Genomic DNA, 14,261 nt, shown 5'->3' on the forward strand with positions numbered 1-14,261 from the left:
TCAACCCTAAGGCAAGTTTCTATGAATAAGTCGGGGGTCCAGAAGGAACCAATGGAAGGAGGAACCAGATGCTTTGGTAACAGGTGCAGGAATTGATATTTTGACATATCACACGCTTGAAATGATTAGGCAGTTGGACAACAGCATACTTAAAGAGCAGCAGAAAAACAATCTTCCATTTGATTCTTACTGAGATTTATTGTTTCCAGTAATGCCACTTTTCAGAAGTAAACTCATGTGCTCACTTAGACAGGCTGACAGAGTAAAAAATTGTATGTGATGCAAAGTACCCTTTGGGCTGGAGATGAAGACACACACCGTGCAGTGACAAGTCAAGTGCCCCCAGCAGATGACAAATCCCACCTCCCTTCCCGCGATCCAGCTCCCCTCTTGCCCAGCGGAACCCACAATGAGTATCTGGCACAACACAGAACACAGATGGCTGTAGACTGACATGAAAAGTAAATTTTATTAAACATGTTTACATACATGAGTTGGAAGTTCATTTAAAAGCACAGGGGAGTGTTAAGACAAGTGGTCAAATAGAAAGATACTACCCAATTAGAATCAGTTGATCGTTGGCCACTAAGACAGAACAGTATCTAGCAGAAGTACACCAATGCTTCAGTCCTTCCTGCTCAGCATGGTGACCCGTGGTCAATCTGTGCCCTGGGAACAATGGGCAGGTCATTCTGGCATGTGTAAATAATAAATAATTCACTTGGTGCAGGCAGTATGTCTATGGATTAAAACCTATGTGTACACAGTGTCTACATGGGTTACAGCCCCACAGGAGGAATCTACACCAAAATATTTATTAGAAGGAATTTGGTCCATACTACATCACATTTTCCAGAGGGTAAAAAATAAAGTCCATCTATAGACATTTCGCCTCAGACTCACAGATGGAGTCTGGCTAAAGCTTGCAAAATGTCTATAACAAAAATGGATGGCTTAGATTTCTTGGTTATTTCGTAGAGTAATTAACAAGCAAACTGTACAAGTACATGCAACATACAAGCTGGCCTATGTGGAACTAACATACATTATTAAATAGCCTTTTGTTTCTTTTCTTTTTTCCCTTTTTTTTCTTTATCCTTTTTTTTTAATAAAACGTGCATGCAGCTTTGAACAGTTCCCAGTCATGCTGCTCTATTTGTGGAGTCACAAAAGTGGAGGGACTCATAAAAGGAGGGAGAAGGTCTTGATGCACCTGCAGAGTCTGCAGTTGTTAGCACAGATACAGAAGGTCACAAGGGAATTCAAGGCCAAGAAAAACTCAGATGAAGAAAATGCAAATTGAACTGGACTTTGTTTTATTTCCCCCACCCCAAAGTAAGATACTTTGCATTAAAAAAAACAAGCATTGTGCTTGCATCAATTTCAAAGAAATGTAAACTAAAATTTGATAAAAATCATTAGTTTAGTGCAGAATATTTCAAATGAAATTTCCAGTGGAATATTAATAGCCCATACCATGTTCTTGCCAGGACGGGTACTAAGTCTACACTGAGATGCGGCCGAGGAGCCTGGGCATCATTCAAAATGTCTGAGGCTCAAATCCATTTCTAGTCACCATTTTGGGAAGTCAAACATATGGTTTGTACACATAAGCATATACTTGCTTTTATTTTGGATGTCAGGAAGGAAAAGGCATTACAAGGAGTGTTTCCAAGGTACAACGATGCATTTAGGTTAGTTCCCAGCATTCGCTGCAGACTCAGTTCTGTAAAAGTCTTCCATGCAAAACAATGGAAAACATAAATTAATGATTTAGAACACAAACAGACATGAGCTCCATTCAAAACAGTAATTCTGTGATTATTTGTTTTCGGAAGATAACTTTCATTTTCTGGGTTTCTACACATAAGAACTTGAAGAATCATAACGCGAAAGTTAGTGAGGCCCTGCATTGGCCTCACTTTGTCTCATGGCGCACACTCTGCAGAGATGCTACAGAGACTGCTTCAGCCCTTTTTTTTTGGTGCTTTTGGAAAAAGAAAGGAAGGGTCTCTGTAAAAATCACGAGCCCTGTCATGACACAGCTGAAAACAAGTAGAAACAACAAATGCAGTGAAAACCGAATTAAAACCAATCTGAAATCAACTGAAATCAACAAACAACACACAAACAAAACTTAAACACCAGGGAAATAACACTCCTTGTGGTTTGTGCAAAAAACACATAAAATACAGCTTTTCACAAGAGTGACAGTTTCCAGTTTGTTCAGTTTGGTGTGTGCATGTGCGCGCGTGTGTGAATTTGCAGTTTCCTTTCTTTCATTTGTTAGAAGCATCAGTGATTCTCTAGCACGTTGACTCTTCCTGTATTTGATAGACTGCCTTGTTCTGTCATGTGAAGCCAGGTTTTAAACAACGATTGGGACATATTATTGAAAAACGACTACAGGCAAAACACAGGTTGATTGTCTGTCTCCAACAATGCTCATGAAATATCTGGTTCAGATTATTATCCTGAAGGTAGAGTCTTAGTGGTGTGAGTTCATTAGGACCGGATGCAGGGGGGCCCAGTGGAACTTTCCAGAGATGACTGGGAAGCCCGGCGGGTCAGAGGGGTGAGCGTGGGGTCAACCAGTGATGACGGTGGGAACAGCTTGTACCAGCCGATGACCATGCTGGAAAGATCGAGTTCCTCCAACAAGATCTGAGCCACCCCCATGAAGCATTTGTGGTCCATTCTGCCATAGTCCCCCCAGACAATCACCTGCAGAAACAGAGAAGTGCAGTAAACTTGAGCTCCCCTCCTCACACGTGAAGAGCTGAGAGCAAACTGGTCTGTAAAACTGAGCCAGACAGGGAAGGAGGTGAAGTGAATATAACTAAGACCAAGGAGACTTAATAATTAAAAATATTCAGGTACTCTGAGACACTTCATCATGATTTTTTGATTTGATGGAATACATATTATATTTCCCTAGTCCATGAGGGGTATTGCCTATATAAACCATGTTAAAAACAAACAGGCAAGCTTATTTACTTATCAATTCAAAACCTTCTTTAGCAACTATTGTCTAGTGAGCAATGTGCAGGACCACAGAGATATACAAATTAAATTTTGTGCAGGCTAGGAGGGCAAGATAACCCAACTTCTGGTACCATGGCATGTGTGCATGGTGGAATGTGCAAAAAGAATGAGAATTTTCATTACATTTCTTTTATATTATAGACTTGTTACTGAAGGGACAGGCTGAACAATAATTATAAGCTGGTGCCTTTGGAGGACTTGCCTGACAGTTTTGACTTGATCAGAAGATTAATAAGTCAGTGAACTGACAGAACAATCTGACACCAAAACCAACTCTTTTGGTGTCAGGTAAGATTCCCATTACACTTACTCCAGGCTCTGTGGAGGTTCCCAAATGAATTCACTCACCTGTTGTACAGAGGCAGGGGTGGTGAATCTCAGTTTTTCAATTTACTGAGTAACCTTGCCAAATCATTTAATGCCTGTATTCCTCAGACATAATCTTTCAAAAGGGGACAATGCAGATAGCGAAATGGTCTATGACTAAGCTGATATTATAGAATGGGTGTAAAATAAGGACTTTTCAATAAATAATTTCTGGACAAATAAACATATAAAAGGGAAAAAATAAAATTGGACCCTACTTAACAACATAAACCAAAATAATAAAACTCTATGAAAACAATATATTTATAACTTTCAGGTTATGTATACCCAATAGATTTATAAAGAAGGATAAAAATAAAGAAGGATTATATCTAATAAATAAGTTATAAAGAAGGATTTTTTAAAACAAAGTCAGGAAAAAAGCATAAACAATACAGAAGTGGTTTTTTAAAAAGTATATTTAAATTGAGAACTTCTGTTCATCAAAGATGTAAAAAATTTGGTGAAAGAAAAGTCACAGTAGGACTAATGTGTGTGTAATTCATGTAAATGACAAAATACCAGTATCCAGAACGGCTTAAAACAAACAAACAAACAAAAAAAACTTCTACAAGCTAAAAAGAGTATCAGGTAAAATGGTTAATTTCTCACACAAGAGAAAATCCAAATGGTCAATTACATATGAACAATTTGTTTAATCTTAATTAGTAGCTAGAGAAATACAAATGAAAAGCCAAAAAAAGCTGGGGGCAGGGCAGTGGTGGTCAAAATATATAGAAAAGATAAAATGTGGAAGCAGCTAACAGTGAAACTGACACTCAACCAGTCATGAATATTTGCTTCCTTTCCTTTCTTCCTCTTTGCATCATGACTTGCTCACTAAACTATTATTAACATTGGTTGCCCTTATTATCTATCTATCCAGCTACCTGTCAACCCACCCATACATACATTTTTCCATCCATCTAGTCTATGTATGTATGTATGTATGTATGTATGTATGTATGTATCTATCTATCTATCTCTCCATCCTTCTATCTATCTAGTCTAACCATCTGGTCTACCTATCTAACATCTAGACGACGAAAGGCGTGTGAAGAAGGGCAAAAGTACAAGAAGAGGATGAGAGAAGGGAGAAAAGGAGAGTGAAAATAAATATCTTGTTCTCCATTGGAACTAAGAGATATTTTACAACTACATATCACTTACATTGTAAATCAACAATTTGGAATGTATTATCTGTTTGCCCAGCTCTTCAATGTTGGTGTGGACAGTAGGCCTGTTACAGAGTAAAAAGACAAACCAGCTATGACTGACCTGAAGGACTTTACCCTGTGGACTTTCATCAAAAACCAGGGACTGTTGGTACAAAGGGTCAAGGGTCTTTCGTGCAATTCTTGTCTTCTTCTTGGCTATGCAGGCCCCATTCTCCAAAAGATACACTTTGACATAAGGAGCTGAACAAAGGTAACATTAACAGATAACAAGTTAATCCTTCAAATTAAATTGATTTTATTAGCAAATGCTTCCTTAGAGAAGTAGAGATGCTTACTAAAAGCTTTCCATTGATTATTTAAATCATTTGAAGTTTTCAGTGCTCCATGAATGCTACCCCTTAAAACCCATATGTTACTACTAACATAATTTTCCTCACTTCAAGTGTGCAAAGTTATGATAGGATTCTGCCTTATTTGGCTTATGGCTGGCAATACAACATAGGCTTATATTTTAAAACTCATTTTCTATCTAAAAGTTTATCCTTGTTACGATTAGAACTGAACTTTTATGCTGCCTTTGTACATGGGCAGACAAAAATAATTGACACGAGCTAAGAAGCCATCATAACTAAATTTGTCTTAACACAAGACTTTTCCTAATACTTTCAACAGAGTAATTGTGCAAGGAAAACCCAGATCCACTGTTATACAATCAAAGGACAGATAATGCAACACGGAGCATGTGCAGTTCAAATACAACACGTTTTGAGCTTCTGTCCATGGAAGACTCATATGAACAGTTAATTCTGCGTCTTACCAGGTGTGGATTTGGAGCCGGGTTTCTGCGTGAGGCTTCGTGCTCGAATCACTTCAACTTCTAACTGGCCCTTTTTATCCTCCATTCCTATCTGTATATCACCTGCCAGCAGAAGCAAAATGTGTCAGCTTCTTTGCGGTCACATTCAGTTAAAAAAAAAATAGGCCATAACAGACTCCAAATTATGATCCTCATGATCTTCATAAAAAAACTAATACTTAGAGCCCCCAACCCCACTTTTTTCCCCTACATCCAAATCAGGTTTTGAATGTTTCTCTTCATTTTTCTGGTACTCATTCAACTTATGAGAGTTTCATACTAGCTTATAAATTGCTTAACTGTAACAACACTGAAGTATTTAAGAAATTCTGTACCCTAAGGTTTCTTATCCTTTATGTTGAGTATATGAAATACTTAATAAAAAGTACAATTATCTGCATTTCCATTATTTAGCAAAAACCTCCATTAATATCTTGATAAATACCCTAGCAATTTCACAATTTGTTAGTTCCTTCCTTCATTCCTATCTTTTTTTCTCTCTCTGGCTATAAGCCTATCTCATCTATCCTCTATTAATCCATCTCTCTCTCTCCATCACTCTATCTATACATCTATCTACCCACCTGCCTCTATCAATTTATCTAACCTTTTTCATGACCATACACCCTCAATTTACTGACTGTATGAACCATGGAATAGGAATGTTATTACCTATTTAACCAGATCCCTGTGGATGGAAATATAGCTTATCTATATTGTTGTCATTAAACAACACTAGAAAGAACAGCTTTATGAAGAATTTTTACACCCATGATCAATTATTTCTTAAACATAAATTCCCAGATTTGTAATCATTAGGTCTAATTGAAGGGACATTCAATAATTTCATGCATACTGCCAACTATCCTTCAGAAAGGTACACTGTGATCAGAAAAAATCTGTCTTCCCATTTCCACAGCCCACTAATAACATTAAGAGCAATGTCTACTTTTTTGCCAGTCTGATGTTCCATAAGTTATAATTAGTATTTCTTTGGTTATTAGGGAGGTTGAACATATTTGTAAATATTTTCAATTTTTATTTCTTCTTTTGTATTGCCTGTTCATGCTCTTTATCCATTTTTAGAAGATGCCAAACCTTTTCTGAATGATATGATACTTTATCCTCCAAAATATTAAATATATTTATTTCTCAGTTGGTTTTAGTTGGTTGAATCATCTTCATTTTCTAAGCTGTGAGAAAGAATTCACTTGTGAATTCTTCTTATTTGCCTCATCTACTGATCAATGTTGTGGTTCTGGATTGTTCATTAATTTTATAATAATTCTTGTTTTAAACCTTAGCTCCTGGGGACTCTCAGGCTTTTTCCTTTTAATCACATACACACACAGTTTAAAGAGTCAAACTGTTCTCTAAGCCTTGTTATTAGTATAAAATATTCCTAGTCTCTCTCTCAACTTCTTCCCTTTCAAAAGTCACTGCTTTCAAAATTTGCAATATTTTAACTTTTTATTTTTATTTTTTTTACTTTTTGGCATTTGCATCCCTATCTCTAAATATCATATTCATAAGATACCTTCCTTTTTTCAGTAATAGATATTATTATTCACCTCTACTTTTGCTTTCTCTGTCTTCCTGTCCCCTGTATACACTTGACATTTTCTGTCATGCTGTTCTCCCAATATTAATATTTATATTATGATTATGCAATATTGTAGTTAAGTACAATGGAATATTGTGATTACTTCTCATTTCCTGGACACTCTTCCTTTTCTCTACGCCCACTTAAGTGTGTTTTAAAAAGTACTTGCTTACATTTTTATGTATTTTTATGCTAATTCAACCCCTCACTCTGTCCTGCTTGTCTAGTTCTTCTACAAAATCAAACACACTAGGTTTTCTATAGATTTAGCTTAAGAATCTGACAGGCTGCAATTTGGACAGGTTGCTTTTAAAGCAGTAGCTGTTTTCTTAGATTTTCCTTCACTGCCATTCTGGGCATCCTATCCATTTCTCTCTTGTACAAAAGCATTAATTTACTGAATTTCATGCTTCTCCTTTTTAGTTCACAATTTTTAAGTTCACTTAGTTCATTTTGTTGAAGCATGTCCTCCAATAGGTTTCTGAATGATGCTGGGTATAAGGAAAGTGTTTTGAGGCCCTTTGTGTCTGCACATATGTTAGTTCTAGCCTCAGATTTACTAGATGACTCGGCTGGCTATTGTACTCCATGTTGGAAATAAATTATTAATCAGAATTTTGAAGACAATGCTCATCTTCTGGATCCCACTATTATTACTGAAGAGTCCAATGAGAATCAGATTTTTAATAGTTTGGATACAATTATTTTGCCTCTTAGGAAAGCTGTGGGATTTTCTATCAATATCTGGTACTGTAAAATGACATAATATTGTTTTTGTGTTTGAAATATTCTCATGATTTTGCTGACTACTCTGTGGGTCCTTTCAAGCTAGAATCTCATGCCTTTCAGGAAGATATTTATTGCACATGTTACATATAATTTTCTCCATTTATCACCTATTATAATCTTCATTTATGGTATTTTTGCTAGTAGAAGTTTTTTGATTTATCTGGCTGTGGTTTGGAAGTTCTTTCTCACTCCAAGAGTATATAAACATTAAGTGTTTTCAGGATTTGTTAGTGTCTTTCTTCACTTCCTGTTTCTCTTTTACAATTGACTCCAAAATACTACTTTTTTGAGTTCTGAAGTAGGGAGGCAATTTCATTAATTTTTCTGCATAACAATACACTCACACCAACATTCTTGATCGACTGATCTATTGATTTTTCCATGCTATCACATGCTACCCTTCTCCTACGTTTGATATACTGTAGACATTACATTGACAGAATTTTGATAATTCAAAGATAGGTGACAGACTTCATTCATTTTCCATTACGTGTCAAGTTGTTGCTGTTGTTTAGTCATGTTCGACTCTGAGACCCCATGAACTAACTGCAGCACACCAGACTTCCCTGTCCTTCACTATCTCCCTGAGTTTGTTCAAACTCATATCCATTGAGTCAGTAATGCCATCCAACCATCTCATCCTCTGTCACCCCTTCTCTTGCCCTCAATCTTTCCCAGAATCAGGATCTTTTCCAGTGATCTTTTCAGGATCTTTTCACATCAGATGGCCAACGTATTGGAACTTCAGCTTCAGCACCAGTCCTTCCAATGAATATTCAGGGTTGATTTCCTTTAGGATGGACTGGTTTGATCTCCTAGATATTCAAGGGACTCTCAGGAGTCTTCTCCAGCACCACAGTTTGAAGGCATTAATTTTTGGTGCTCAGTTTTCTGGAACTTTTTTACATTCCAGCTCTCACATTCATACATGACTACTGGAAAAACCATAGCTTTGACTATACAGACCTTTGACAGCAAAGTTAGGAAAATGCATTAGAAATATGTATCAAGTTAGAAAAATGCATTAGAACTTAGAATAGCCATTTGAAACCAGCAACAATTGAGATAAAGTGTTCTTCTCACTTGTATTATCAAAGCTATTATGCTACTTTAAATAATCTTGTCAACCATGAAACACTCATTTTCTTTCAGGGAAAATTATCCTTACCCATTGCAGGGGTAGCAAGGGTTTGGCGGCCAACAAGCTGGGCTGGTCCCAATCCATCAAGAAAATCACTGAATTGACTATCTGCGCCTAGTCTCACTCCAGGAAATATTAAACTATTGGCAAAAGGACAAAAACAAAACATTAGATCTCCTAGAACTCTTTTCATTACTTTCCATTAGAATACAGTTCTGAACATGAATCAAACAGTACTTGGGTAATTGGTTTACTTACTGATTCTTTGCATTTCCTCTGATGAAATGCATATGAGGCTCAGTGCTGAACGAGAAAAGGTCTACCCTATCAATTTACAGAATATTCAGCAGAGTTCCCTGTGCTACACAGTAGGTACTTGTTGGTTATCCACTTTAAACACAGCAGAGTGTACATGTTGATCCTGAACTCCCAGTATATCCCTCTCTCCCATTCACCTGAAACTAACACAATATTGTTAATCAACTCTACTCCAATATAAAATAAAAAAGAAGACCTGATGCTGAGGAGGGCTTAATTAAAGTTTTTAATGTAGTAAGTTTTGGGCACATTTTACAAGTCCCTACATAAATGTATGACTAACATAAGATATAAGATGTGATATTTTATGTCATGATCTACTTAAATAGTTGCTCACAAGCATTAAGTAACATTAAAGTGCTAAATTTTAAGAAACATTTAACAATTTCTTAAATAAATATTATTTGCAATATTCAGTTCAGTTCAGTCACTCAGTCATGTCTGACTCTTTGCAACCCAATGGACTGCAGCATGCCAGGCCTCCCTATCCATCACCAACTCTCAGAGTTTGCTCAAACTCATGTCCATTGAGTTGGTGATGCCATCCAACCATCTCATCCTCTGTCATTCCCTTCTCCTCCAGCCTTCAATCTATGCAGCATCAGGGTCTTTTCTAAGGAGTCAGTTCTTTGCGTCAGCTGGTCTAAGTACTGGAATTTCAGCTTCAGCATCAGTCCTTCTAATGAATATTCAAGACTGATTTCCATTAGGATTGACTGATTTGATCATCATGCAGTCCAAGGGACTCTCAAGATTGTTCTCCAACACCACAGTTCAAAAGCATCATTTCTTTGGCACTCAGCTTTCTTTATAGTCTAACTCTCACATCCATACATGACTACTGGAAAAACCATAACTTTGTCTAGACAGACTTTTGTTGGCAAAGTAATGTCTCTGTTTTTTAATATGCTATCTAGGTTGGTCATAACTTCCCTTCCAAGGAACAAGCGTCTTTTAATTTCATGGCTGCATTCACCATCTGCAGTGATTCTGGAGCCCCCCAAAATAAAATCTCTCACTGTTTCCATCGTTTCCCCATCTATTTGCCATGAAGTGATGGGACCAGATGAAATGATCTTAGTTTTCAGCATGTTGAGCTTTAAGCCAACATTTTCACTCTCCTCTTTCACTTTCATCAAGAGGCTCTTTAGTTCCTCTTTGCTTTCTGCCATAAGCGTGGTATCATCTGCGTATCTGAGGTTATTGATATTTCCCCGGAAATCTTGATTCCAGCTTGTGCTTCATCCAGCCCAGCATTTCACAGGATGTACTCTGCATAGAAGTTAAATAAGCAAGGTCACAATATATAGCCTTTCCCAATTTGGAACCAGTCTGTTGTTCCATGTCCAGTTCTAACCGTTGCTTCCTGACCTGCATACAGTTTTCTCAAGAGGCAGGTCAGGTGGTCTGCTATTCCCATCTTTTTCAGAATTTTCCACAGTTTGTTGTGATCCACACAGCCAAAGACTTTGGCATAGTCAATAAAGCAGAAATACATATTTTTCTGGAACTCTCTTGCTTTTTCGATGATCCAATGGATGTTGGCAATTTGATCTCTGGCTCCTCTGCATTTTCTAAATCCAGCTTGAACACCTGAAAGTTCACGGTTCATGTACTGTGGAAGCCTGGCTTGGAGAATTTTGAGCATTGCTTTGCTAGCATGTGAGGTGAGCACAATTGTGTGGTAATTTGAGCATTCTTTGGCATTGCCTTTCTTTTGAATTGGAATGAAAACTGACCGTATCCAGTCCTGTGGCCACTGCTGACTTTTCCAAATTTGCTGGCATACTGAGTGCTGCACTTTCATGGCATCATCTTTTAGGATCTGAAATAGCTCATCTGGAATTTCATCACCTCCACTAGCTTTGTTCACAGTGATGCTTCCTAATGACCACTTGACTTTGCATTCCAGGATGTGGCTCTAGCTGAGTGATCACAGCATCGTGGTTATCTGGCTCATGAAGATCTTTTTTACAGTTCTGTGTATTTATGCCACCTTTTCTTAATATCTTCTGCTTCTGTTAGGTCCATAGTATTTCTGTCCTTTATTGTGCCCATCTTTGCATGAAATGTTCTCTTGGTATCTCTAATTTGTAATACTGAATAAATATTATTTGAAAACAGATTCTTATTACAAAACAAAATGCTTAATTTTTTCAGTTTTGAATGAATTAACATCTTGAATACATTTATATGTCATATATGAGATTTGTATTTAAATGCAAATATGTTTAATTTAATTTAAATTAAATGCAAAAACTTTTGTCTGTTTCTCATCATGCCTGACTGAAGCCCCAGGCTATATCTTTGCCCAGAGCAGGGACTGTGCTCTTGTTACCTGGTGTGTCCAGGGTAAAAAGAACCAGGCTGTTCACATAGTTAAACTTCGATATGTAATTTTTTGGAATAACAATTTTGTATAAGGGTTGATCTTTTCCAATGTGGTAGTGAAGGACAGGGAAGCCTGGCATGCTGCTGTCCGTGGGGACGCAAAGAGTTAAACTCGACTGAGTGACCGAACAACAACCATGTGCTTTCATACATATTATTTCTTCATAATCAAAGGGATTCGACAGAGCATCAATTATTATTCTATCCAGAGACCATAAAATAAATCTGTGAGACGTTAAGTGGCTTATCCATGGTGGAAGTATTACTAGATTTGTCAATTAAAAAAAAATTTTACTGGAGTATAGTTGATTTACAATGTTGTGTTAGTTTCTGCTGTAGAGCAAAGTGAATCAGTTATATGTATCTGGAAATATACATATGTCCACCCTTTTTAATATCCTTTTCCCCTATAGGCCATTACAGAGAGTTGAGTAGAGTTCCTTGTGCTATACTCTAGGTTCCTATTAGTGATTGATTACCTATCTATCTATATATAGTAGTGTATTTGTTAATTCCAATCTACACTTGTTGATTTTTATATCAGAAAACAGTGTCTCCAGTTTTTTATTTGCTCATTGCTTCATAATACTTCAACAAATATTGGTATTTTGTCAGCAAACTTAACTCCTAAACTTCATGCCTTCTGATTTTTGTTCCTGGCTGTATCTTGCTGGGAGAATGCATACCCATCATTGGATCAAATAAAGGGACTCACTACTTTCAGGAATGGGACACAATATCATGAACATTAACTTGGCAGAATTTATTTTATTTTCTGAACCAAATTAAAAATGCCAGTAAAATAAAATAAATTATTAATAATGAATGGGTAAAAGATATTTGCATGGTAATACATAATTATAGAAAACTTGTACATGGTCAATCCCCAAGTAACCCATTGCAGGATAATACTTAATTATTTGTAAAATCTATCACCTCAGTAACCTGTCAACTATCAAACTATCAATCAGTAAAACCATTATTTCAGTTTCACCAGAAAAATTCTCAAGCATAAGAAAAATGTAGATTCTGTGTAAAAGAATCACACCAAGTAAACAAAAACAAAAATCTAGTTATATTTTTTACCAATTAATTAATTTCAAGATTCATTAAAACGCTTTCATCAGAAAAATAACTAAGTAGGTAGATCCTGGGCATCTTTCTAAGGTGAAAATGAAATGGTGATGTTTTAAAAATAAGAAAAATAAGTTGCTATTGTAAGAATGTTAGACTTCCAACAACTTGAATCCCAAAATAGTTTGGAGAAAAGCAGGAATATGGACAATTAGCTTCATACATCTACGTTCTAATTCAGATTTTGGCAGCTGGGCCAGATGATGAATTTCCCATCTGAAAGAAGCCGTTAAATGTGGCATTTCTATCATAAGCCTCTGGTCGTGGACTTTTCTGAGCCTTTCTGGATAACAAAAAACCAGTTTATCCATGTTAAGCCGCCATTTCCTCATCCCTTTGAGAGGTCTGAGTGACCAGGGGCGGAGGTGTGTCTGTGTGTCTGTATCTTAAGAGGTCAGGCTGTTTTAAAGTGGGAGGTTGAACTCCCGGTTGTACAAAGCAACTGCAGGGTAACGGGGGCCTTGTCACCCTCCCTGTGACTCGGGACCCTCGGCTCCAGGCCTCGTGCACGTGCTGATCCACTTACTTTCCCTCGGAGCTGTAGCTGTTGATGCTGCCGTCCGTGGACTCCCGGCTTGGCTGCCTCACCATCTTTCTCATCTCAGCTGCCATTCCTGTCTCAGTGCTTCTCTGGATGGTGCTTTTCAACTTCTTGTGGCCTGACTCTGGCAGGAGAGAGTAAAAGCAACTCTAAGTTTCTTTCTTTTTTTTTTTTTCCAGACAGTTTCCCTGGATATGGGCTCTGCAAGTACAATCGTTAATTATGCAATAATTCAAGTTTTACTCACAAAAATAATGTCTAAGAGAATACTCTGATGAATTGATCTCTTTGCTACAGGATGCTCTGGCTAAGGAGGCAGCAGTAGAAGGCAGACCACTGCCCAGTTTCAGAGACCACCTGACTCCCAGTGAGCCAAAATGCATCCCTGAATTGTGGCTGCTCAAGTCATCAGCTTCAGTGAAAAACTGGATTTTGCACTGAATTGTTCTGTGGAAGCTAACAGGTTTCTTCTAATCTGGAAGGTTCCAACTGCAGGGAGACAGATCTGAATGACTGGGAATGTCCTCTACAGAAGAGGCACTTGGAACCCAGCATGGAAAATACCACTGTTTTGGTACAGCCAGCTATCCACAATCCTCATAAAAGGAAAAAAAAAAAAAAGCAGCATTTTATTCAATGTTTTCTGTAACACTTTAACATACCGGATCTCATCTGCGATGGCACAGAGGTTACCCACATAGGGCTCATTACCGGTTATGTTTCCAGTTGTTAGAGGTGCTTTCACAGAATACATTTTAGAGGTTGAAATGCTAATGAAAGGGTAGGAATCTGTTTGATCTTATTGTTTCTAACTTGCCCTCTACAAAAGCACTGTGTGCTCCTACCAACCGTCACATGGATGCATCTCTTTTCCCACCTATGGCTCTAGATTCTCCACC

The 14,261-nt window shown here is 37.4% G+C and overlaps 1 protein-coding gene across 50 annotated transcripts in view; it reads right to left on the bottom strand.

The window, feature by feature from the left end:
* Window positions 1-450: 450 nt before the first annotated feature.
* Window positions 451-14,261, bottom strand: part of RIMS1 (regulating synaptic membrane exocytosis 1) — a 596,845-nt gene continuing 583,034 nt past the window's right edge. For all 50 annotated transcript variants that reach the window (XM_044924533.2, XM_044924534.2, XM_044924532.2 and 47 more), the window contains 5 exons: window positions 13,348-13,486; window positions 9,006-9,118; window positions 5,407-5,508; window positions 4,690-4,829; window positions 451-2,724 (listed from right to left, as the gene is read on the bottom strand). In XM_044924533.2, the coding sequence (XP_044780468.2) occupies window positions 2,506-2,724; window positions 4,690-4,829; window positions 5,407-5,508; window positions 9,006-9,118; window positions 13,348-13,486 (713 nt within the window). In that variant the 3' untranslated portion in view covers window positions 451-2,505. The remainder of the gene's footprint in view (window positions 2,725-4,689; window positions 4,830-5,406; window positions 5,509-9,005; window positions 9,119-13,347; window positions 13,487-14,261) is intronic.

Source organism: Bubalus bubalis, chromosome 10, assembly GCF_019923935.1.
Source record: "Bubalus bubalis isolate 160015118507 breed Murrah chromosome 10, NDDB_SH_1, whole genome shotgun sequence".
NCBI classification, from domain to species: domain Eukaryota; kingdom Metazoa; phylum Chordata; class Mammalia; order Artiodactyla; family Bovidae; genus Bubalus; species Bubalus bubalis.